This window comes from Oncorhynchus mykiss, chromosome 31, assembly GCF_013265735.2.
Source record: "Oncorhynchus mykiss isolate Arlee chromosome 31, USDA_OmykA_1.1, whole genome shotgun sequence".
Classification (NCBI taxonomy): domain Eukaryota; kingdom Metazoa; phylum Chordata; class Actinopteri; order Salmoniformes; family Salmonidae; genus Oncorhynchus; species Oncorhynchus mykiss.
This window is the reverse complement of record NC_050571.1, coordinates 21,747,184-21,770,274: the sequence shown is the minus strand read 5'-3', so window position 1 is coordinate 21,770,274 and position 23,091 is coordinate 21,747,184. Positions and strand designations below refer to the sequence as shown.

Here is a 23,091-nt window from a genome sequence, read left to right as displayed (position 1 = left end):
GGGTGTTGATGTTCCACCAGGAGCCTCGAGTGCAGAGCTTCTAGTATTGATAAAAAACTCTGCTTTTCGCTCCAAATCTACATGTTATCCTGTACACAAAAACAAGACGTGTTCACTTTAGGCTGGGTCCTGCACTTGCACTCCAACCAAATTCATATTTATGGGTTACAACAAGGTTTATAAGGTGAATGTAATGAAATATCCCTGATTGTGTTTCCTATCATCTTTAATAAAACATATCCTTCTCTCTCAGGCCCTCCAGAGACTGGCCATACAGTTCCAGAGGAAAGACTGGCAAAGAGGCAAGGGAGACTCTTTGAACTCTGGGTAACCTATCATAAGCTTGATAGTTTGATCCCGCTACATGTTAATGACCTTTTTACTCTCAGCCATTCCAACCCCCATTTTTGTAAAACAAGTTACGTTCAGAGTTTCATAGACATATATGAAGGAAATATCTGTCAAATACTGTAATTATTCATGATTGAAGATGCCCCCGTCCCTAATAACACAGTCTAACATCAGGGAATGCCATAGTGCTGGTGTAATAACACCGCTCTCTTTCTGTGTGTGTGTATACTGCCAGGAGTGTGTTTGCTGTGTGGAGGTCTCTGATTGAGGCCACGGCACAGAGTGGAGTGTGTCGTCTCACGGCGGCCGACGGATATCGCTCACTCACTGCCGACGCTCTGAAGAGCCTGAGGGCAGCCAAGGAGCTGAAGGCCAAGAGGGTGAGCCTAGCTGTGCAGTGGCTTATTGGAGGATGCACTGAAATAATGTATGATCCACATTGCAGTGCAGCCTAGTCTGAGTAACCAGATAGAAGAAAAAGCATGTTTTTAGACAAATCATCTATTCACAACTGTACATTTTCTTCATCATGCTTCACTAAACTGAGAACATTGTGTAGAAATGGTTTTGGAGTCTGTGAAAGCTTGTTTGATTTATCTACAGCTTGAACACACTCACATCAAGCCTACTTTTTTTTTGGGGGGGGGGGGGGGGGGGGGGGTGCCCCAAAAATACATCTAAATCAAATGTATTTATATAGCCCTTCTTACATCAGCTGATATATCAAAGTGCTGTACAGAAACCCAGCCTAAAACCCCAAACAGCAAGCAATGCAGGTGTAGAAGCACGGTGGCTAGGAAAAACTCCCTAGAAAGGCCAAAACCTAGGAAGAAACCTAGAGAGGAACCAGGCTGAGGGGTGGCCAGTCGTCTTCTGGCTGTGCCCGGGTGGAGATTATAACAGAACATGGCCAAGATATTCAAATGTTCATAAATGACCAGCATGGTCAAATAATAGTAATCCCAGTGAACAGGTCATAGCCGCAGGAAGAACAGTTGAAACTGGAGCAGCAGCACTGCCAGGTGGACTGGGGACAACAAGGAGTCATCATGCCAGGTAGTCCTGAGGCATGGTCCTAGGGCTCAGGTCCTCCGAGAGTGAGAAAGAAGGAAAGAGAGAATTAGAGAGAGCATACTTAAGTTCACACAGGACAGCGGATAAGACAGGAGAAATACTCCAGATATAACAGACTGACCTAGCCCCCCGACACATATATAGGTTAAAAGAGAGTGTAGCTTATGATAGCTTCCTCCTTATGAAAATTATTAAATTATGTAACCGGAGCATGTTGTTTTAAAGAAAGAAATCCACTCCAAAAACAATATTTTTGTTCTCCATTAGTCCTCTCTTGATACAGTACTAAAAATGATTTGCATGTCAGCAGTCAAGTTTTCTAGATGATTGGTCTTTCAGGAAGCATCACTTGCCACATCATCATGAAAAAATACATATTAGGTCGTTTTTGAGTGGAGTTTTCATGAAGCCCACAATGCCTCCATTCACAAAACCACACAACTCATTACCAGAGGTTTTCTCACGTCATACTTTCACTTTTTCTTGAGGAGGGAAATACATTCTACGACAATCTAACACAAACAGCCAAAGCCTTTCATTTTCTCTATACCTTATTAGGAAAGGCACCAGTACTTACTGACGACTTCCTCTCGACTTTTATGCTACTTTGTGGTAGTTGTTGTTAATGACAGAGAATCAAACAAAGCAGGAACGTGAGTCACTTGTTAGCGTTGAAAATATTGTGATCTAAAGGTTACTATTCAAGCAGTGGAAAACCCTGGAAAAACCCTTACACTTGTACAGCCTTGACCTCCACATGCTACACGCACTGTTAAACTACAGAGAGTATTTATCATTTAAAACCTGCCTTTTGCACTACGTAACCAGCATTGAATCTATTGGATTTGTTGAATCTGTCAATCTAGAGACAGTTTGACGTAGTTTAAATGCAGTGAGTTCCTCCTTCAGTCACCCCTATACGCTGTTCCGCCCATGCATATTGTTGTATTACATTGTAATAATATGATGCGTTGCGTTGCCCTACAGGGTCTAGAGCAGCTGCAGAGAGTACAGGGTGAGGTAGTGGATGCACTACGAGAGCTCCACAAGGTCAAGAAGAGATACTACCAGCTGAGTCACATGGCTAACGTGGCCAGGGAGAAAGCTGCTGACGCACAGGCCAAGTAAGTCTGTGAGTGTGAGCCTGGTCAAAAGTAGCGCACTATGTAGGAAATAGGTTGATTTGGAATGGAGTTTGTCTGTTTTTACGATCAGTGTGCAATATCCATCCATATACTACTGTATGTTATACCAGGAATGGGCAACTGGAGGCATGCGGCACGTGGTCCCCCTTTTTGTAGACAATTAAAAAGATGAAGTAAGTCAGGGGGGGGGGGGGGGGGGACAGTCGGGGTCTCAACTTACTGTTGAGAGTTAGAATAATATAATATTCAAGGTGCAATTTCGAAATGTGGTTGTGCATCAGCAGTCACTAAATTAGCCCATGTCAGCAACTTTCTTTTAGATTGGTAAATTAATCTAGCGGCCAGCTATCTAAACTTTTAGTAAGCATGGTCGAATTACCAACCATTGATCACCAGTTTTCATATTATAAACTGCAACATTTTTCTCTGCCCCATGCATGAAATGAGTTATAACATTGCTAAATCTTCTCTCCTCATCATGGCAAAATGTGTGGAATAGCAGGAAATTACCTATAAAACAAAAAACAATCATCTTTGCTGCCACGAGGTTGGCTGCTAAAATGTTTTGCTCACAAGGTGGGGCTATGGATGTGGGTTTGCAGACCCACCAGCCACTGTGGCCCCTTCCATTTTTTTGTGGCTCCCACCCCAATCAAAGTTGCCCATCCCTGTGTTAGACAAAAGTCCAAATGAAACCATATCCATTTTCATTGATTTTCCAGTAATACCCTTACTCTAGCCCTGCTTTGTTCCCATGTGACAGCCTTAAAGGTCCAATGCAGACGTTTTATCTCAATATCAAATTATTTGGGTAGCAATGGGTAACAATGAACTGGGTAACAATGAAGATGTGATCATTTTTTATTAAAATGGTGAATAATTAACAAAAATAGCTTCTGTGATGTTTTATATACATTTTCAACCTTTCTAATCGTATTGTATCCACAGATTGTGAGCTAAAGATGAAAGCCATTCCCACGAGTATTATCATATTATTTGTTGACTGACCAAATCGCCCAACACCACTATTTGTAAGGTTAATTTTAAGTGAAGGTTGTGATTTTTTAACCATTCCTGAACCTGTGACTAGCAACACGCTACATGGGGGCAATACCAGAATAAATTATCTAGTGATTCTGTCTCATCGCAGCAATATCTACAAAGCTGAGACTGTTGTATGCCCCATATACAGTGCCCCCAAAAAGTATTCAGAACCTTTGACTTTTTCCACATTTTCTTAGGTTACAGCCTTATTCTAAAATTGATTAAATAGTTTTTTCCCCCCTCATCAATATACACACAATACCCCATAATGACCAAGCATTTACATTTCATCCATTTTAGAATAAGGCTGTAACATAACAAAATGTGGAAAAAGTTCATACTTTCTGTTGATGGCAAGAATTTTGTATAATAATTTAAATTGAAACTCTTAAGTGTTGAATCAAATGTTGTTTTTTTGTACCAGTTCATAAACCATGTGCCATGGAATCGGTAAATCGAAAATCTCTTCCCATTTATTTTGCAACCTGCATGGCGCAGCTGTCAACATGTTGGTCCTCAAATGAAACCGGTATATTTTTCTATTTTTCCATGGCTGCAGAATCTTATCTATTTTTGCGAACTTTCTGTTGAAATTGATTGTGGTAAGTTCATATTTTTTGAGATGTGAATACCAAGTATGTCTACTTCACCATCCGCCCATTTTATTGGTAAACTACAAATCACATGTTATTTTATTTGTTACAACAGGTGTAGAGGTAGCGTAAACACTGTGTCTTTTAACGATCCAATACGTAATATGGTACACTTGTCATAATTAGGTTTTAGTCCAGAGAGGCTAAAAAAGTGATTGAGATCTTCAATGTGCAGGGATCCCGATTGCAAACTTTAGAAAAAACTTGAGTCATCGGCATAAATGGACACTTTTTTTGTTTTTATCCCCTGGATTTCTAACCCCCTTGATGTTTTTGTTGGATCTAATTTTAATAGCTAGCATTCAATGGCCATTATAAATAGATATGGAGACAACGGACAGCCTTGTTTTACTCCTCTTAAAAGCTCAATACTTTCTGAGAAGTAACAATTATTTACTATTTTGCATCTGGGGTTGCTGTACATAACTTTAACCTATTGTATAAGAGATTCACCGAAATTAAAGTAGCCATACTTTATCAAACGCCTTTTTAAAATCTGCTATGTAGACCAGACCTGGTATCTTTGAAGTTTCATAATATTCAGTTGTTTCAAGTAATTGTCGTATATTATCTCCAATATATTGTTCATGTAAAAAAATAGTATCAGGATGAACAATATCTGGTCAAACTTTTTTTAATTATATGTGCTATGCATTTTGCCAGGATTTTCACATCACCACATTGAAGTGTAAGAGGCCTCCAGTTTTTTAAATGGACTGGATCTTTATACTTACTTACTTACTTCCTGTTTTAGTAATACTGAAATCAGACCTTCTTGTTGAGTACCTGAAAGTCTACCATTTTTTTCCCAATATCCCCATCCACATGGAAATTCTGTACGAGTTCAATTTAAGTCCATTTAAATTACAGGTTGTAATGCAACAAAATAGGAAAAACACCAAGGGGGATGAATACTTTTGCACTTTTGGCACTGTACCACCTGGTGATGTCACCATGGGAGACCAAAACTCCATCCCACCAAAACAGGTTGAAATTTCAGGTGGTCTTTTCAAACAGCTCTTAATCTAAAAGGGCATTATCATAATTTTCACAATTTCATAGCATTGTTCCAACCTCATAGTGTGTAAATATATAGAACACACAGGAAAATCAAGTTTTTGACTGAAAGTGGGCCTTTAAGGCTACTTGTAACATAGTTAAATTATTCATCATCTGAGAGGGAGCAGGTGGCATGTAAACCTGTAGCCATTGCATTTTAGTTCAGATACGTGGTTGATGCATATTTTATGTCTATCGATTATTATTTATAATAATGTCATTAAGAGTCTTGGTTTGATTATCTCTATCATGTGCCCATGTGACCTTTTTCAGATTCAAGAAGAGTGACCATGGAATTTTCCATTTTAGGACAGGCTTGCAGAAAATGAGTTCAAAGGTAGGCTACTGTAGGCTGACACGCATGAAGGTCTGTATAGGCTGAAGTACCCCACCACCGCCACAAAAGTGTCACCTGGCTAGTTAGTACACAGAGAGTATACATATTTCTGAAAGGGCAAATCGTGTTTTATCCGGTATATGCTTTACTATGAAGAAATGTCTTCAATAAAACATGTAGGAATAATGCATTTGCGCTGTTGAATATTATACTCTTCTTAGTCACCTTGCACTTTGCCTATTGATTACCTATCAAATCAAACGCATTTTGATAGTAGAATTGATTGTAGTAATGAAACATATTTTATCCTCAACTCACTCCTCCCTGTAACCGTTGTCCAGCTGAATACCAGGCTGAGGGAGTGTGACCAGAGACTGACAGAGGTGCGTAATGAGTACCTTCTAACACTGTCTGCCGTCAACTCTCATCACCAGTACTACTACACTGCAGAGCTGCCTGCCATCATGAGGGTAAGACCACCTGGCATCTCCTAACGGCATACTGTCTCTCTGGATTCTCATCATGAGTCTGTCATAAGACTGAACACACTGCATCGTCCCCTCAGACGTACCTCCTGTCAGTGAAAAAAACTTCCTTTGTGTTTGTGATGAGTCACTGCTAGTTGACATAATTTCCTGTCCCATTGTGGTTGTCTTAGCTGTAGAGTGGAGAGCACAAACTACACCGAAATGAATCCAAATAGGAAATCCTCAAATGTTCCTTTTTGGCTTTTTACCTTTGCAAAGTAATCAGGTGAGTCATAAGTTCAGCTCAGTAGAAACCATTCATTTCAGGGGTATTTCCCCCTCAGAACATTCATAACACAACAATCTTCTTGAAAGTGTCTATGTCTCAATCAAGGGAAATATCACTCAGTGACTCAACTCTTGTTATTGTAGTAACCAATGTAATTCATTATGAATCAGTTGATTCAAATCCCTCAGACTGAAACATTGGAATGACTGAAACATTGGAAAATAAGGAAAGGGCATTTCCTTCTCAAATCACCTCTGATTTTGTATTGCATCAGGGCTTTGGCTATAACCCCAGCTCTCACCTCTGTCGTTTACTCAACAGAGACTGGACAGTGACCTGTATGAGCAAATCCGAGAACACTTCACTCTCTTGTGCTGCACAGAGATCGACACCTGCCGGTCAACGCATAGTAACTTTAGCAAGATCTGCGAGAACTACACCAAGGTGAGGCCGTGCGTGGGATCCACTGAAGTCCTTTTCACAGTAAAAACCTTCCACAGACAGTAGCCCCACTGTAATACCCAGAGCTGTGACATTCCTCACCTGGGCATTGCTGATGGAGGCCAGACAGACCACTGACTGATGTTCTGTTCTATGGGAGACATGTGAACTAGTGTCTGTGTCCCAAATAACACCATATTCCCTATATACAGTGCCTTGCGAAAGTATTCGGCCCCCTTGAACTTTGCGACCTTTTGCCACATTTCAGGCTTCAAACATAAAGATATAAAACTGTATTTTTTTGTGAAGAATCAACAACAAGTGGGACACAATCATGAAGTGGAACGACATTTATTGGATATTACAAACTTTTTTAACAAATCAAAAACTGAAAAATTGGGCGTGCAAAATTATTCAGCCCCCTTAAGTTAATACTTTGTAGCGCCACCTTTTGCTGCGATTACAGCTGTAAGTCGCTTGGGGTATGTCTCTATCAGTTTTGCACATCGAGAGACTGACATTTTTTCCCATTCCTCCTTGCAAAACAGCTCGAGCTCAGTGAGGTTGGATGGAGAGCATTTTTGAACAGCAGTTTTCAGTTCTTTCCACAGATTCTCGATTGGATTCAGGTCTGGACTTTGACTTGGTCATTCTAACACCTGGATATGTTTATTTTTTAACCATTCCATTGTAGATTTTGCTTTATGTTTTGGATCATTGTCTTGTTGGAAGAGAAATCTCCGTCCCAGTCTCAGGTCTTTTGCAGACTTCATCAGGTTTTCTTCCAGAATGGTCCTGTATTTGGCTCCATCCATCTTCCCATCTTCACTGTCCCTGCTGAAGAAAAGCAGGCCCAAACCATGATGCTGCCACCACCATGTTTGACAGTGGGGATGGTGTGTTCAGCTGTGTTGCTTTTACGCCAAACATAACGTTTTGCATTGTTGCCAAAAAGTTCAATTTTGGTTTCATCTGACCAGAGCACCTTCTTCCACATGTTTGGTGTGTCTCCCAGGTGGCTTGTGGCAAACTTTAAACGACACTTTTTATGGATATCTTTAAGAAATGGCTTTCTTGCCACTCTTCCATAAAGGCCAGATTTGTGCAATATACGACTGATTGTTGTCCTATGGACAGAGTCTCCCACCTCAGCTGTAGATCTCTGCAGTTCATCCAGAGTGATCATGGGCCTCTTGGCTGCATCTCTGATCAGTCTTCTCCTTGTATGAGCTGAAAGTTTAGAGGGACGGCCAGGTCTTGGTAGATTTGCAGTGGTCTGATACTCCTTCCATTTCAATATTATCGCTTGCACAGTGCTCCTTGGGATGTTTAAAGTTTGGGAAATCTTTTTGTATCCAAATCCGGCTTTAAACTTCTTCACAACAGTATCTCGGACCTGCCTGATGTGTTCCTTGTTCTTCATGATGCTCTCTGCGCTTTTAACGGACCTCTGAGACTATCACAGTGCAGGTGCATTTATACGGAGACTTGATTACACACAGGTGGATTGTATTTATCATCATTAGTCATTTAGGTCAACATTGGATCATTCAGAGATCCTCACTGAACTTCTGGAGAGAGTTTGCTGCACTGAAAGTAAAGGGGCTGAATAATTTTGCACGCCCCAATTTTTCAGTTTTTGATTTGTTAAAAAAGTTTGAAATATCCAATAAATGTCGTTCCACTTCATGATTGTGTCCCACTTGTTGTTGATTCTTCACAAAAAAATACAGTTTTATATCTTTATGTTTGAAGCCTGAAATGTGGCAAAAGGTCGCAAAGTTCAAGTGGGCCGAATACTTTCGCAAGGCACTGTATTGCATTACTTTTTACCAGGGACCATAGGGCTTTGGCCCAAACTAGTGAACTATGTAAGAAATAATGTGCCAATGTGGAGATAATGAGTGTTTGTGTAATGACCGTTGGTGGAAGAAGGTGAGGACCAAGATGCAGCGTGGTAAGTGTTCATCATTATTTTAATAAACTGAACACTAAATACAACAAGGAATAAAAGAAACAACCGAAACAGCTCTGTCAGGTGCAAAACACACTAAACAGAAAATAACTACCCACAACCCATAGTGGGAAAACAGGCTTCCTAAGTATGGTTCTCAATCAGAGACAACGATTGACAGCTGCCTCTGATTGGGAACCATACCAGGCCAAAACCAGAAATACAAAACATAGAATGCCCACCCCAACTCACGCCCTGACCAAACTAAAATAGAGACATAAAAAAGGAACTAAGGTCAGGACGTGACAGTTTGTTTGGTTCTCTGATAGGTGTCTAGAGAACAGAACATCCAGATATTCCTCCAGGAGTACCCGGTCTTCACCAGAACAGCCGGCTTTCACTTCCAGGTTGCCCCTAAAGACAAGGTGTGGCTCACTGTAGTACCACTGTTCTTGATTACCATGTAAACACCATTATATCACAATTAATATCCACAAAGCTGTTTGAATAAAACCCTGATTGAGGTGAAAATGTTGAAATTTCCATATAGACTTTTGTGTGTGAGATAATCCCAGCTTCACCTCCTGTTCTTTCTAAAGGTGTGCATTCTGAAGCAACATAGCTCCAGTGCTGAGGGGGAGAGCTGTTTGGACAAGGAGGCCCGCAAGTGGTCTGCTAAGGCTGCCAAAGACTACAAGATCATCTCACACGGAGATAGGGTGAGTAGTGGGCGAAAGCTCTGTTTACCTCTGGTTCGGGAGCTTGACCTTGTGTAACCTCTGTCTACCTTCCTCATAGGCACTGCAGATGCTGGACAGGCGTTTCAAACTGCTGTCAGGAGACACAGGAGTCAGCGTGGAACAGAAGATGGTGGGGGTGAAGGAGAGTGTGAGGAAAGCACAGGTAGGACTACTACTAGCCCAACACTACTGTTACAGTTAGCTACTACTAGCTCAAAGTAATGTTACTGTTAGCTACTACTAGCCCAACGTAATGTTACTGTTAGCTACTACAAGCCCAACGTAATGTTAATGACCTCACATTACCCTCCTACTATTCCACCCTACCAGGAAATGGATAATGATAAGGCAAGCAGTCATTAACCAGGCTTTATCAGAGTTCCTCTTTGATACGCTGGTGTTAGCCGCCTTTACACTCTTAGAAAAAAGGGTTCCAAAAGGGTTCTTTGGCTGTCCCCATAAGATAATCCTTTTTGGTTCCCCTCTGTGGAAAGGGTTCTACATGAAACCCAAAAGGGTTCTACCTGGAACTAAAAAGGGATCTTCAAAGGTTTCTCCTATGGTGCAGTGTAGAGGTGGATGTAGTTATTTAATGCTAAGTGACTGGTGGGTGATGAGACCAAGGCTGCGTGTGTTCTAGGCCTATAGCCATGCCTCTGCAGATGCAGGATGCTTTCTACTACTAGAGCCTTTGTAGAGCTAACGGCAGGGCTCTCTCTCTCTCCACTCTGCCTGGCCCATTGATGAGCCAGGTGGATGCCCTCTATCTGGATCTGAATGTAATGTGTGTCACTGCCTACTTCCTACTTCCCACAAGGACAAATGCAAATGCTGCTGGCATCATGCGTCAGTTGGAACTGTTCATTCAACCCACCACCTCCTCCTGCTTTATTCAGTTGTCTTGGGCTCAGAGTAAGCGTTATGTGATGTAATCAAGCTTTTGTATTGGCCTGAAAAAACATGTTTCTTTACTTACAAGAAAGAAGTTGGGTTTAGGAAACATAATGCAGCCAATATGCTGTTAATGTACTGCTAATATGAACCTAGTATGATGCTACAGCCAACCCCAGATGTCCTTGATGACTACAACGCTTATTTTGCTGTGCTGTTTAATGAATATTATTAGTATTATGGCTTATTCATATGTAGTGTGTTTAAGTTATTATGTCTGAGATGTTACAGTGCCTGAGGTGTTACAGTGTCTGAGATGTTACAGTGTCTGAGGTGTTACAGTGTCTGAGGTGTTACACTGTCTGAGGTGTTACAGTGTCTGAGATGTTACAGTGTCTGAGGTGTTACAGTGTCTGAGGTGTTACAGTGTCTGAGGTGTTACAGTGTCTGAGGTGTTACAGTGTCTGAGGTGTTACAGTGTATGAGGTGTTACAGTGTCTGAGGTGTTACAGTGTCTGAGGTGTTACAGTGTGTAAGCTGTTACAGTGTGTGAGGCGTTACAGTGTTTGAGGTGTTACATTGTGTAAGCTGTTACAGTGTATGAGTTGTTACAGTGTGTGAGTTGTTACAGTGTGTGAGTTGTCACAGTGTGTGAGGTGTTACAGTGTCTGAGGTGTTACAGTGTATGAGTTGTTACAGTGTGTGAGTGTTCCAGTGTCTGAGTGTTACAGTGTGTGAGGTGTTACAGTGTGTGAGGTGTTACAATGCGTGAGGTGTTATAGTGCGTGAGGTGTTACAGTGTCTGAGGTGTTACAGTGCCTGAGGTGTTACAGTGCCTGAGGTGTTACAGTGCGTGAGGTGTTACTGTGTGTGAGGTGTTACAGTGCCTGAGGTGTTACAGTGCCTGAGGTGTTACAGTGCGTGAGGTGTTACTGTGCGTGAGGTGTTACTGTGCGTGAGGTGTTACTGTGTGTGAGGTGTTACTGTGTGTGAGGTGTTACAGTGTCTGAGGTGTTACAGTGTCTGAGGTGTTACAGTGTATGAGGTGTTACAGTGTCTGAGGTGTTACAGTGTCTGAGGTGTTACAGTGTGTAAGCTGTTACAGTGTGTGAGGCGTTACATTGTTTGAGGTGTTACATTGTGTAAGCTGTTACAGTGTATGAGTTGTTACAGTGTGTGAGTTGTTACAGTGTGTGAGTTGTCACAGTGTGTGAGGTGTTACAGTGTCTGAGGTGTTACAGTGTATGAGTTGTTACAGTGTGTGAGTGTTCCAGTGTCTGAGTGTTACAGTGTGTGAGGTGTTACAGTGTGTGAGGTGTTACAGTGCGTGAGGTGTTATAGTGCGTGAGGTGTTACAGTGTCTGAGGTGTTACAGTGCCTGAGGTGTTACAGTGCCTGAGGTGTTACAGTGCGTGAGGTGTTACTGTGTGAGGTGTTACAGTGCCTGAGGTGTTACAGTGCCTGAGGTGTTACAGTGCGTGAGGTGTTACTGTGCGTGAGGTGTTACTGTGCGTGAGGTGTTACTGTGTGTGAGGTGTTACTGTGTGTGAGGTGTTACAGTGTCTGAGGTGTTACAGTGTCTGAGGTGTTACAGTATCTGAGGTGTTACAGTGTGTGAGGTGGTATAGTGTGTGAGGTGGTACAGTGTGTGAGGTGGTACAGTGTGTGAGTTGTTACAGTGTGTGAGTTGTTACAGTGTGTGAGGTGTTACAGTGTATGAGGTGTTAGTGTATGAGTTGTTACAGTGTGTGAGTATTCCAGTGTCTGAGTGTTACAGTGTGTGAGGTGTTACAGTGCCTGAGGTGTTACAGTGCCTGAGGTGTTACAGTGCCTGAGGTGTTACAGTGCCTGAGGTGTTACAGTGCGTGAGGTGTTACTGTGTGTGAGGTGTTACTGTGTGTGAGGTGTTACTGTGTGTGAGGTGTTACAGTGTCTGAGGTGTTATAGTGTCTGATGTGTAATAGTGTGTGAGGGGTTACAGTGTGTGTGTGAGGTGTTATAGTGTGTGAGGTGTGTGAGGTGTTACAGTGTCTGAGGTGGTACAGTGTGTGAGGTGTTACAGTGTCTGAGGTGTTATAGTGTCTGATGTGTAATAGTGTGTGAGGGGTTACAGTGTGTGTGTGAGGTGTTATAGTGTGTGAGGTGTGTGAGGTGTTACAGTGTCTGAGGTGGTACAGTGTCTGAGGTGGTACAGTGTCTGAGGTGGTACAGTGTGTGAGGTGTTACAGTGTGTGAGGTGTTACAGTGTCTGAGGTGTTACAGTGTCTGAGGTGTTACAGTGTCTGAGGTGGTACAGTGTGTGACGTGGTACAGTGTGTGAGGTGGTACAGTGTGTGAGGTGTTACAGTGTCTGAGGTGTTACAGTGTCTGAGGTGTTACAGTGTCTGAGGTGTTACAGTGTCTGAGGTGTTACAGTGTGTGAGGTGTTACATTGAGTTGTGGCTGTAAAAGGGATGACATTGAGGAAAAGTAATCTGGTACAAGGTACCTGTGAGAGACGTGTGGGAGGGGTGACAGGTAGTAAGTGGTGTGTGTGTGTTTGTGTGTGTCCAGGTGAGCCGGGTGAAGGCGGAGTCCAGGCTGGCGCTGCTGGCGTCGGCGGGGGTGGACGTGGAGCCATGGGTGAGCAGTGCTATGACCCAGGCAGACGAGGAGCTGGAGAGGGACAGGAGGCTGAGCGAGGCACGCATGTCCAACGGAGATATCTCCGAGGACGAGTTTGAGTTCACAGACTTCGACGACTACGATGAAGATGGTGACACTTTCATCGATTCAACTTCCTGCTCGGTGCCGTGTGGATACCCCTTGGCTTGCATGGTTCTCTACAGCTATCAGGTGACAATATCAGGACTTAACATTTTAGAAATGTCAACATTACAGGAATTGTTGTGTGTAATTTTCTGGCCCATCTTCCTGCAGGCCTGCCAAGGAGATGAGCTGTCAATCACAGAGGGAGAAGAGCTTCAGGTGATAGAGGATGGAGACATGGAGGACTGGCTGAAGGTAAATGAGGACAGATTTCTCTCTGCCTGCATCCCAAATGGCACCCTATTCCATATTTAGGCTCCATAGGGCTCTGGTCAAAAGCAGTGAACTATGTAGGGAATAGGGTGCCATTTGGGATGCAACTTTTGTCTCATGGAACAGTGCTATTTACTGTAGCAGGCAGTTGTTCCCACGCATTTGCCCACTCTACCAAATGCCTGCGGTCTCCTCACTTCCTGTTTCTACTAAGCACAGTGTAAACAAACTGCCGGTCTTCCTGTTTGAGAAAGAGAGGCTTTATTTCGCTTCAACTTCATATTTACTGATCCGTAACAGTTGTGAAAAATAACGGGTCAATTACAACCAACATTAAGCACTGTCAACATTAGGTGAGCTCTCTGTAAACCATTAATGAGATCCCACACAGTTGATCTCAACTGCAACAACTATTGGCCACCATGTTACCGCTACCTAAAAGTGTTAACTTTAAGTCATGGTTACTGCCAACATTTTTCAAGACTATTTAGCCCTCTGGTGGGTATTATCTTCAGAATAAATTAAACCTTCTATTTGAGCAGACTAAGCACAGATTTGACTATTTAACAATCATTCCTCGTTTACTGTGACAATTTAACATTCACATTTTATCGGAAGATAAAGTATCCTGAACTATCCACATTCTAAAATTGGCAACTAAATCAAGCCAATCATGATTGAGTTAATATAATATATGTTTTCATAAAATTATAGTCTAATCAAATTATATTATAATGTAGCCCAAACAAAGATGTCTATAATGTATTGTACTTTACTGTACTGTACTCTACAGTACCCCTGTGCACAAAGCGAGGTTCGTACAGAAATGGTTTGACGAGATCGGTGTGGAAGAACTTGACTGGCCTTTGGGGGAAGGCCGCTTTGTGCACACGGTTATTGTTATGCTGAAACAGGAAAGGGCCTTCCCCCAAGCTGTTGCCACAAAGTTAGAAGCACAGAATCGTCTAGAATATCATTGTATGCTGTAGCGTTAAGATTTCCCTTCACTGGAACTGAGAGGTCTAGCCCGAACCATGAAAAACAGCCCCAGACCATTATTCCTCATCCACCAAACTTTACCGTTAGCACCATGCATTCGGGCAAGTAGTGTTCTCCTGGCATCCGCCAAACCCAGATTTGTCCGTCGGACTGCCAGATGGTGAAGCATGATTTATCACTCCAGAGAATGCATTTCCACTGCTCCAGAGTCCAATGGCAGCTAGCTTTATGTACTGTATGTATGTTATCGTGTGTGTGTGTGTGTGTGTATGCATGAGTCTGTGTCTATGTTTGTGTTGCTTCACAGTCCCCGCTGTTCCATAAGGTGTTTTATTATATGTTTTTTAAATATAATTTTACTGCTTGCATCAGTTACTTGATGTGGAATAGAGTTCCATGTAGTCATGGCTCTATGTAGTACTGTGTGCCTCCTATAGTCTGTTCTGGACTTGGGGACTGTGAAGAGACCTCTTGTGACATGTCTTGTGGGATATACATGGGTGTCCGAGCTGTGTGCCAGTAGTTCAAACAGAAAGATTGGTGCATTCAACATGTATACAATACCTCTCATAAATACAAGTAGTGATAAAGTCAATATCTCCTCCACTTTGAGCCAGGAGAGATTGACATGCATATTATTGCTATTAGCTCTCTGAGTACATCCAAAGGCCAGCCGTGCTGACCTGTTCTGAATCAATTGCAATTTTTTTGTGGCACCTGACCACATGACTGAACAGTAGTCAAGGTGCAACAAAACTAGGGCCTGTAGGACCTGCCTTGTTGATAGTGTTGTTAAGAAGGCAAAGCCTCACTTTATTACGGACTTCTTCCCATATTAGCTACTGTTGTATCAATGTCACGTCCTGAATATTGAAAACCTGTATTTTCTATGGTAGAGTAGGTCAGGGCGTGACTAGGGTTTTTTTGTTCTAGTTTATATCTTCTATGTGGGGTTCTAGGTTTGATTTTCTATGTTGGTGATTTGTATGATTCCCAATTAGAGGCCTCTGGTTATCGCTGTCTCTAATTGGGGCATTTTTTCGTTGTCTCTAAAGTAGCATTTTTTCCACCTGTGGTTTATGGGATATTGTTTATGTATAGTGTGTTTGAGCACTACGTAGTCAGCTCCCCGTACTCATCCTGAGAAGTGTGTTAAAGTTCCGGAACAATTGATGCCGGCTATACTCACCGTGTCTCCAGTGCGCCTCCACAGCCCGGTACGACCTGTGCCTGCTCCTCGCACTTGCTGTGCGAAGTGTGTTATCGAACCGGTACCATTGATGCCGGCTATACACACAAGATCTCCAGTGCGCCTCCACAGCCCAGTATGTCCTTTGCCAACTCCCCGTACTCATCCTGAGAAGTGTGTCATCGTTCCGGTACAATGTGTGCCGGTTCTACGCACTGTGTCTCCAGTGCGCCTTCACAGCCCAGTATGTCCTCTGCCAACTCCTTGTACTCACCGTGTGAAGAGTGTCGTCGTTCCGGTACAATATGTTCCGGTTCTACGCACCGTGTCTCCAGTGCGCCTCCACAGCCCGGTATGTCCTGTGCCTGCTCCTCGCACTTTCCCTGAAATGCGTGTCCCCAGTCAGGTACGTCCTGTGCCTGCTCCTCGCGCTCACCCTGAGGTGCGTGTCACCAGCCCGGTACCACCAGTGCCGGCCCCAAGCACCAAGCTTCCTGCGATGATCCCCTGTCCAGAGCTTCCGGCGACAGTTCCCAGTCCAGAGCTTCCGGCGACCGTTCCCAGTCCAGAGCTTCCGGCGACATTTCCCAGTCCGGAACCTCCTGAGACGGTCAGCGGTCCGGGACCTCCTGAGACGGTCAGCGGTCCGGGACCTCCTGAGACGGTCAGCGGTCCGGGACCTCCTGAGACGGTCAGCGGTCCGGGACCTCCTGAGACGGTCAGCGGTCCGGGACCTCCTGAGACGGTCAGCGGTCCGGGACCTCCTGAGACGGTCAGCGGTCCGGGACCTCCTGAGACGGTCAGCGGTCCGGGACCTCCTGAGACGGTCAGCGGTCCGGGACCTCCTGAGACGGTCAGCGGTCCGGGACCTCCTGAGACGGTCAACGGTCCGGGACCTCCTGAGACGGTCAACGGCCCGGGACCTCCTGAGACGGTCAACGGCCCGGGACCTCCTGAGACGGTCAACGGTCCGGGACCTCCTGAGACGGTCAACGGCCCGGGACCTCCTGAGACGGTCAACGGCCCGGGACCTCCTGAGACGGTCAACGGTCCGGGACATCAAGGTGCAACAAAACTAGGGCCTGTAGGACCTGCCTTGTTGATAAGGCAAATACAAATACAATGCTTTTAGTTTTAGAAATATTTAGGGCTAATGTATTCCTTGCCACCCACTCTGAAGCTTACTGCAGCTCGTTGTTAAGTGTTGCATTAATTTCAGTTGCTGTAGTAGCTGACGTGTATAGTGTTAAGTCATCTGCATACGTAGACACTCTGGCTTTACTCAAATGTCGTTAGTAAAAATTGAAAAGAGCAAGGGGCCTAAACAGCTACTCTAGGGAATTCCTGATTCTACCTGGATTATGTTTGAGAGGCTTCTATTAAAGAACACCTGTTAGACAAGTAACTTATTCACATTATAGCAGGGGGTGTAAAGCCATAACACATGTTTTTCCAGCAGTAGACAATGATCAATAATGTCAAAAGCTGCACTGAAGCCGAACAAGACAGCCCCCACAATCATTTTATCATCAATTTCTCTCAGCCAATTTCTCATCAGTCATTTGTGTAAGTGCTGTGCTTGATGAGTGTCCTTCCCTATAAGTGTGCTGAAAGTCTGTTGTCAATTTATTTACTGTGAAATAGCATTGTGTCTGGTCAACAAAAAAAAATCTGAAGTTTACTAAGGGTTGGTAACAGGCTGATTGTTTGGCTATTTGAGCCAGTAAAGGGGGCTTAACTATTCTTGGGTAGCCGAATGACTTTAGCTTCCCTCCAGGCCTGAGGGCTCTAGTAGGCTTAAATTGAAGATGTGGCAAAAAAGGAGTGGCAATATTGTCTGCTAATATCCTCAGTAATTTTCCATCCAGATTGTCAGACCCCGGTGGCTTGTCATTGTTGATAGACAACAATAATGTGTATTGTCTAGTGCATATTCTTACAATAAATATTGATTAATTACCAGCCTTGCTATTTTCAATGTTCCTGATAGTCGATATTTAATTGGGGCCTGGAGTAGTGAAGCTAGACCCAGCTGTGTGGTATCTAACTAATTTGACACAGTACAACAGGAGATCAACTGATCTGGTTTATTCTTGTGGCTTTTTGGTTGCAAGCAGTTTGTTTTAACACGCCGTTGCACGTAATCTCCCGTTAGTAGCGTTTTAATAATAACTCCATAATTCACCCAACGAGACTCCATAATTCACCCAACGAGACTCCATAATTCACCCAACGAGACTCCATAATTCACCCAACGAGACTCCATAATTCACCCAACGAGACTCCATAATTGACCCGACGAGACTCCATAATTGACCCGACGAGACTCCATAATTGACCCGACGAGACTCCATAATTGACCCGACGAGACTCCATAATTGACCCAACAAGACTCCATAATTGACCCAACGAGACTCCATAATTGACCCAACGAGACTCCATAATTGACCCAACAAGACTCCATAATTGACCCAACGAGACTCCATAATTGACCCAACGAGACGCCATAATTGAATGGCTATAATACTATCTTCTTAACACATCAATGAAGTCCAACTGTCCCTGAATATACTATCCCTAAAGCCATGTTATTGACACTCACTGACTGTGTGCTCCTCTCAAGGCCCGTAATGCAGCAGGCCAGGTTGGCTACGTCCCTGAGAGGTACCTGCAGTTCCTGTGGTCACCAGGAGAGGGCTCTTCTGTCTGCCTGGCGCAGGGCTTCCCTTGTCCCCAGCTGGACTGGTCCTTCAACAGTTCCAGCTCCTCATCAGAACATTCCAAGAGGCAGCAGGGCCGCTCCCCTCACTCTGGGGGTTAGTAGGGGCTCTTCTGTCTTAAGAATCATCACTAACCAGAAAGCTTCTCTCCCACCTCTGAATGTTTGTGACATGATTCATACCATTTGGACAAGTGGCCAAATTCCAGGTTCAAGCCGTCATTGATATAACTGTGTCAACATCTTGTTAAGCATTAGTAATGCTGTCACCATCTTGTTAATCACTATTAATGTAGACAACGTTTACCCATGTATTACTGACTTGTCTGAGTCTGTTCTGTGGTGTAGGTCTGGCACGGGCTCTGTTTGAGTACCAGGGCCAGGGTCCAGAGGAGCTGTCCTTCCCAGAAGGGGCGGTCATTAGGCTGCTGCGCTGCCGCCAGGGGGAGGTGGACGACGGCTTCTGGGAGGGAGAACTGGACGGACGCTTGGGGGTCTTTCCTTCTCTGGTGGTGGAGCTGCTTGGGGACGGGGAGAAAGAGGAGGAAGAGGAGGTGAGAGATCTGGTTTACCCTCTGAATGACACTTTGTTGTCAAATGTACCTGGACTCAAAACATACATGGAGTGATGAGAAAGAAAGCTTTGAACATACAGTATGGATGAGGTCTATTTGTGAAGTGTGCCACCTTGTGGTATAATACTGTACAACACATTCCATAAGACTAGTCAAGTGATAGAAGATTCAACTCTGCAGATAGAATTTGGAGTCTGTTAAAAAAACTCTGCTATTACTATTATTTTCATGATCTGAATTCCCATTGTTTCTACATTTAATTCTGCAGAGCCTTCCCACCCCCACTCTTCCTCCATTCTCTCCACCCATCCCTATTTCTGGAACCCCCTGCAGTCTCCTCTGCTTCTCATCAGGCCCTGGGTCCTGGTCTGTAAACAGTACGCCCCCTAAGGACCCGGAGGACAGGTTGCAGGCTTCTTTCTCACTGAAAACACAGAGCCTGTCAGACAGCAGGGCAGGTGGGGATTAACTCTCAGTCATCATAGAAAACCAATGTACAGTACACGCACTGTTAGAAACACAGTAGTCTTCATTAATAATGTACAGTACACGCACTGTTAGAAACCCAGTAGTCTTCATTAACAATGTACAGTACACGCACTGTTAGAAACACAGTAGTCTTCATTAATAATGTACAGTACACGCACTGTTAGAAACACAGTAGTCTTCATTAATAATGTACAGTACACGCACTGTTAGAAACACAGTAGTCTTCATTAATAATGTACAGTAAGCGCACTGTTAGAAACACAGTAGTCTTCATTAACAATGTACAGTACACGCACTGTTAGAAACACAGTAGTCTTCATTAATAATGTACAGTACACGCACTGTTAGAAACACAGTAGTCTTCATTAATAATGTACAGTACACGCACTGTTAGAAACACAGTAGTCTTCATTAATAATGTACAGTAAGCGCACTGTTAGAAACCCAGTAGTCTTCATTAACAATGTACAGTACACGCACTGTTAGAAACACAGTAGTCTTCATTAATAATGTACAGTACACGCACTGTTAGAAACACAGTAGTCTTCATTAATAATGTACAGTAAGCGCACTGTTAGAAACACAGTAGTCTTCATTAATAATGTACAGTACACGCACTGTTAGAAACACAGTAGTCTTCATTAATAATGTACAGTAAGCGCACTGTTAGAAACACAGTAGTCTTCATTAATAATGTACAGTAAGCGCACTGTTAGAAACACAGTAGTCTTCATTAATAATGTACAGTAAGCGCACTGTTAGAAACACAGTAGTCTTCATTAATAATGTACAGTACACGCACTGTTAGAAACCCAGTAGTCTTCATTAATAATGTACAGTAAGCGCACTGTTAGAAACACAGTAGTCTTCATTAATAATGTACAGTAAGCGCACTGTTAGAAACCCAGTAGTCTTCATTAATAATGTACAGTAAGCGCACTGTTAGAAACACAGTAGTCTTCATTAATAATGTACAGTAAGCGCACTGTTAGAAACACAGTAGTCTTCATTAATAATGTACAGTACACGCACTGTTAGAAACACAGTAGTCTTCATTAATAATGTACAGTACACGCACTGTTAGAAACACAGTAGTCTTCATTAATAATGTACAGTACACGCACTGTTAGAAACACAGTAGTCTTCATTAATAATGTACAGTACACGCACTGTTAGAAACACAGTAGTCTTCATTAATAATGTACAGTACACGCACTGTTAGAAACACAGTAGTCTTCATTAATAATGTACAGTAAGCGCACTGTTAGAAACACAGTAGTCTTCATTAATAATGTACAGTACACGCACTGTTAGAAACACAGTAGTCTTCATTAATAATGTACAGTACACGCACTGTTAGAAACACAGTAGTCTTCATTAATAATGTACAGTACACGCACTGTTAGAAACACAGTAGTCTTCATTAATAATGTACAGTACACGCACTGTTAGAAACACAGTAGTCTTCATTAATAATGTACAGTAAGCGCACTGTTAGAAACACAGTAGTCTTCATTAATAATGTACAGTACACGCACTGTTAGAAACACAGTAGTCTTCATTAATAATGTACAGTAAGCGCACTGTTAGAAACACAGTAGTCTTCATTAATAATGTACAGTACACGCACTGTTAGAAACACAGTAGTCTTCATTAATAATGTACAGTAAGCGCACTGTTAGAAACACAGTAGTCTTCATTAATAATGTACAGTACACGCACTGTTAGAAACCCAGTAGTCTTCATTAACAATGTACAGTACACGCACTGTTAGAAACACAGTAGTCTTCATTAACAATGTACAGTACACGCACTGTTAGAAACACAGTAGTCTTCATTAATAATGTACAGTAAGCGCACTGTTAGAAACACAGTAGTCTTCATTAACAATGTACAGTAAGCGCACTGTTAGAAACACAGTAGTCTTCATTAATAATGTACAGTAAGCGCACTGTTAGAAACACAGTAGTCTTCATTAACAATGTACAGTACACGCACTGTTTTGTTCCTTTTCTTTTCTCTGAACACTGTGTATCTGGTCTTGTTTTCTCTCACATCCTCTCAGAGAGTGCAGGCAGCACACACAGCTCACCTGACCTCTCAGCCGGAAGAATACGACCGGTATGTAGACTAGGGCTGGGTAGGGCAGGGCTGGGTAGGGTGGGTAGGGAGGGGCTGGGCTGGGCGGGGCAGGGTAGGGATGGACTGGGTAGGGCAGGGCTGGGTAGGACTGGGTAGGGTGGGTAGGGAGGGGCTGGGTAGGACTGGGTAGGGTGGGTAGAAAGGGGCTGGGTAGGGCAGGGCTGGGTAGGGTAGGGTGGGTAGGGGGGGGCTGGGTAGGTCAGGGATGGGCTGGGTAGGTCAGGGCTGGGTAGGTCAGGGCTGGGTAGGGTGGGTAGGGATGGGTAGGGAGGGGCTGGGTAGGGGTGGGTAGGGTAGGGATGGGGAGGGATGGGTAAGACTGGGTAAGACTGGGAAGGTTTGGCTTGGGCTGGGTAGGGATGTGTAGGAAATGGTAGGCCTGGGTAGGACAGGATAGGGCTGGGTAGGCTTGGTTATGGGTGGTTAGGGAAGGGATGGGGAGGGGAGGGATGGGTAGAACTGGGTAAGACCTGGTAGGTTTGGGTAGGGCTGTGTAGGAATTGGTAGTGCTGAGTAGGATTTGATAGGGCTAGGTAGGGTTGGGCTGGGTAGGACTGGGTAGTGTTGAGTAAGGCTGGGTAGGACTGGGTAGTGTTGAGTAGGGCTGAGTAGGACTGGGTAGTGTTGAGTAGGGCTGAGTAGGACTGGGTAGTGTTGAGTAGGGCTGGGTGGGACTGGGTAGTGTTGAGTACGGCTGGGTAGGGCTGGGTAGTGTTGAGTAGGGCTGGGTAGGTCTGGGTAGTGTTGATTAGGGCTGGGTAGTACTGGGTAGTGTTGATTAGGGCTGGGTTTGGCTGGGTAGGACTGGGTAGTGTTGATTAGGGCAGGGCAGGACTGGGTAGTGTTGAGTAGGACTGGGTAGTGTTGAGTAGGGCTGGGTAGGACTGGGTAGTGTTGAGTAGGGCTGGGTAGGACTGGGTAGTGTTGAGTAGGGCTGGGTAGGGTTGGGCCGGGTAGGACTGGGTAATGTTGAGTAGGGTTGGGCTGGGTAGGTCTGGGTAGTGTTGAGTAGGGCTGGGTAGGACTGGGTAGTTTTGAGTATGGCTGGGTGGGACTGGGTAGGGTTGAGTTGGGCTGGGTAGGGCTTGGTAGTGTTGAGTAATGCTGGGTAGGTCTGGGTAGTGTTGATTAGGGCTGGGTAGTACTGGGTAGTGTTGATTAGGGCTGGGTTTGGCTGGGTAGGACTGGGTAGTGTTGATTAGGGCAGGGCAGGACTGGGTAGTGTTGAGTAGGACTGGGTAGTGTTGAGTAGGGCTGGGTAGGACTGGGTAGTATTGAGTAGGGCTGGGTAGGACTGGGTAGTGTTGGTTAGGGATGGGTTCGGCTGGGTAGTGTTAATTAGGACTGGGTAGTTTTGAGTAGGGCTGGGTAGGACTGGGTAGTGTTGGGTAGGGCTGGGTTGGGCTGGGTAGGGCTTGGTAGTGTTGAGTAATGCTGGGTAGTGTTGGGTAGGGCTGGGTAGGACTGGGTAGTGTTGAGTATGGCTGGGTAGGACTGGGTAGTGTTGAGTTG

At 44.0% G+C, this 23,091-nt stretch overlaps 1 protein-coding gene across 2 annotated transcripts in view; it reads left to right on the top strand.

Annotated features, from left to right (window-relative positions):
• The window catches only part of LOC110504770 (F-BAR and double SH3 domains protein 1), a 31,622-nt gene that overhangs the window by 5,384 nt on the left and 3,147 nt on the right, over window positions 1-23,091 (top strand). The window contains exons 4-18 of one of the 2 annotated variants that reach the window (XM_036969987.1): window positions 254-327; window positions 587-731; window positions 2,413-2,549; window positions 5,600-5,663; window positions 6,005-6,133; window positions 6,741-6,863; window positions 9,144-9,239; window positions 9,414-9,533; window positions 9,613-9,717; window positions 12,999-13,280; window positions 13,365-13,448; window positions 18,278-18,470; window positions 18,722-18,927; window positions 19,217-19,406; window positions 21,503-21,558. In XM_036969987.1, coding sequence (XP_036825882.1) covers window positions 254-327; window positions 587-731; window positions 2,413-2,549; window positions 5,600-5,663; window positions 6,005-6,133; window positions 6,741-6,863; window positions 9,144-9,239; window positions 9,414-9,533; window positions 9,613-9,717; window positions 12,999-13,280; window positions 13,365-13,448; window positions 18,278-18,470; window positions 18,722-18,927; window positions 19,217-19,406; window positions 21,503-21,558 — 2,004 coding nt within the window. The remainder of the gene's footprint in view (window positions 1-253; window positions 328-586; window positions 732-2,412; window positions 2,550-5,599; window positions 5,664-6,004; window positions 6,134-6,740; window positions 6,864-9,143; window positions 9,240-9,413; window positions 9,534-9,612; window positions 9,718-12,998; window positions 13,281-13,364; window positions 13,449-18,277; window positions 18,471-18,721; window positions 18,928-19,216; window positions 19,407-21,502; window positions 21,559-23,091) is intronic. The other variant, XM_036969986.1, reaches the window with a different exon arrangement.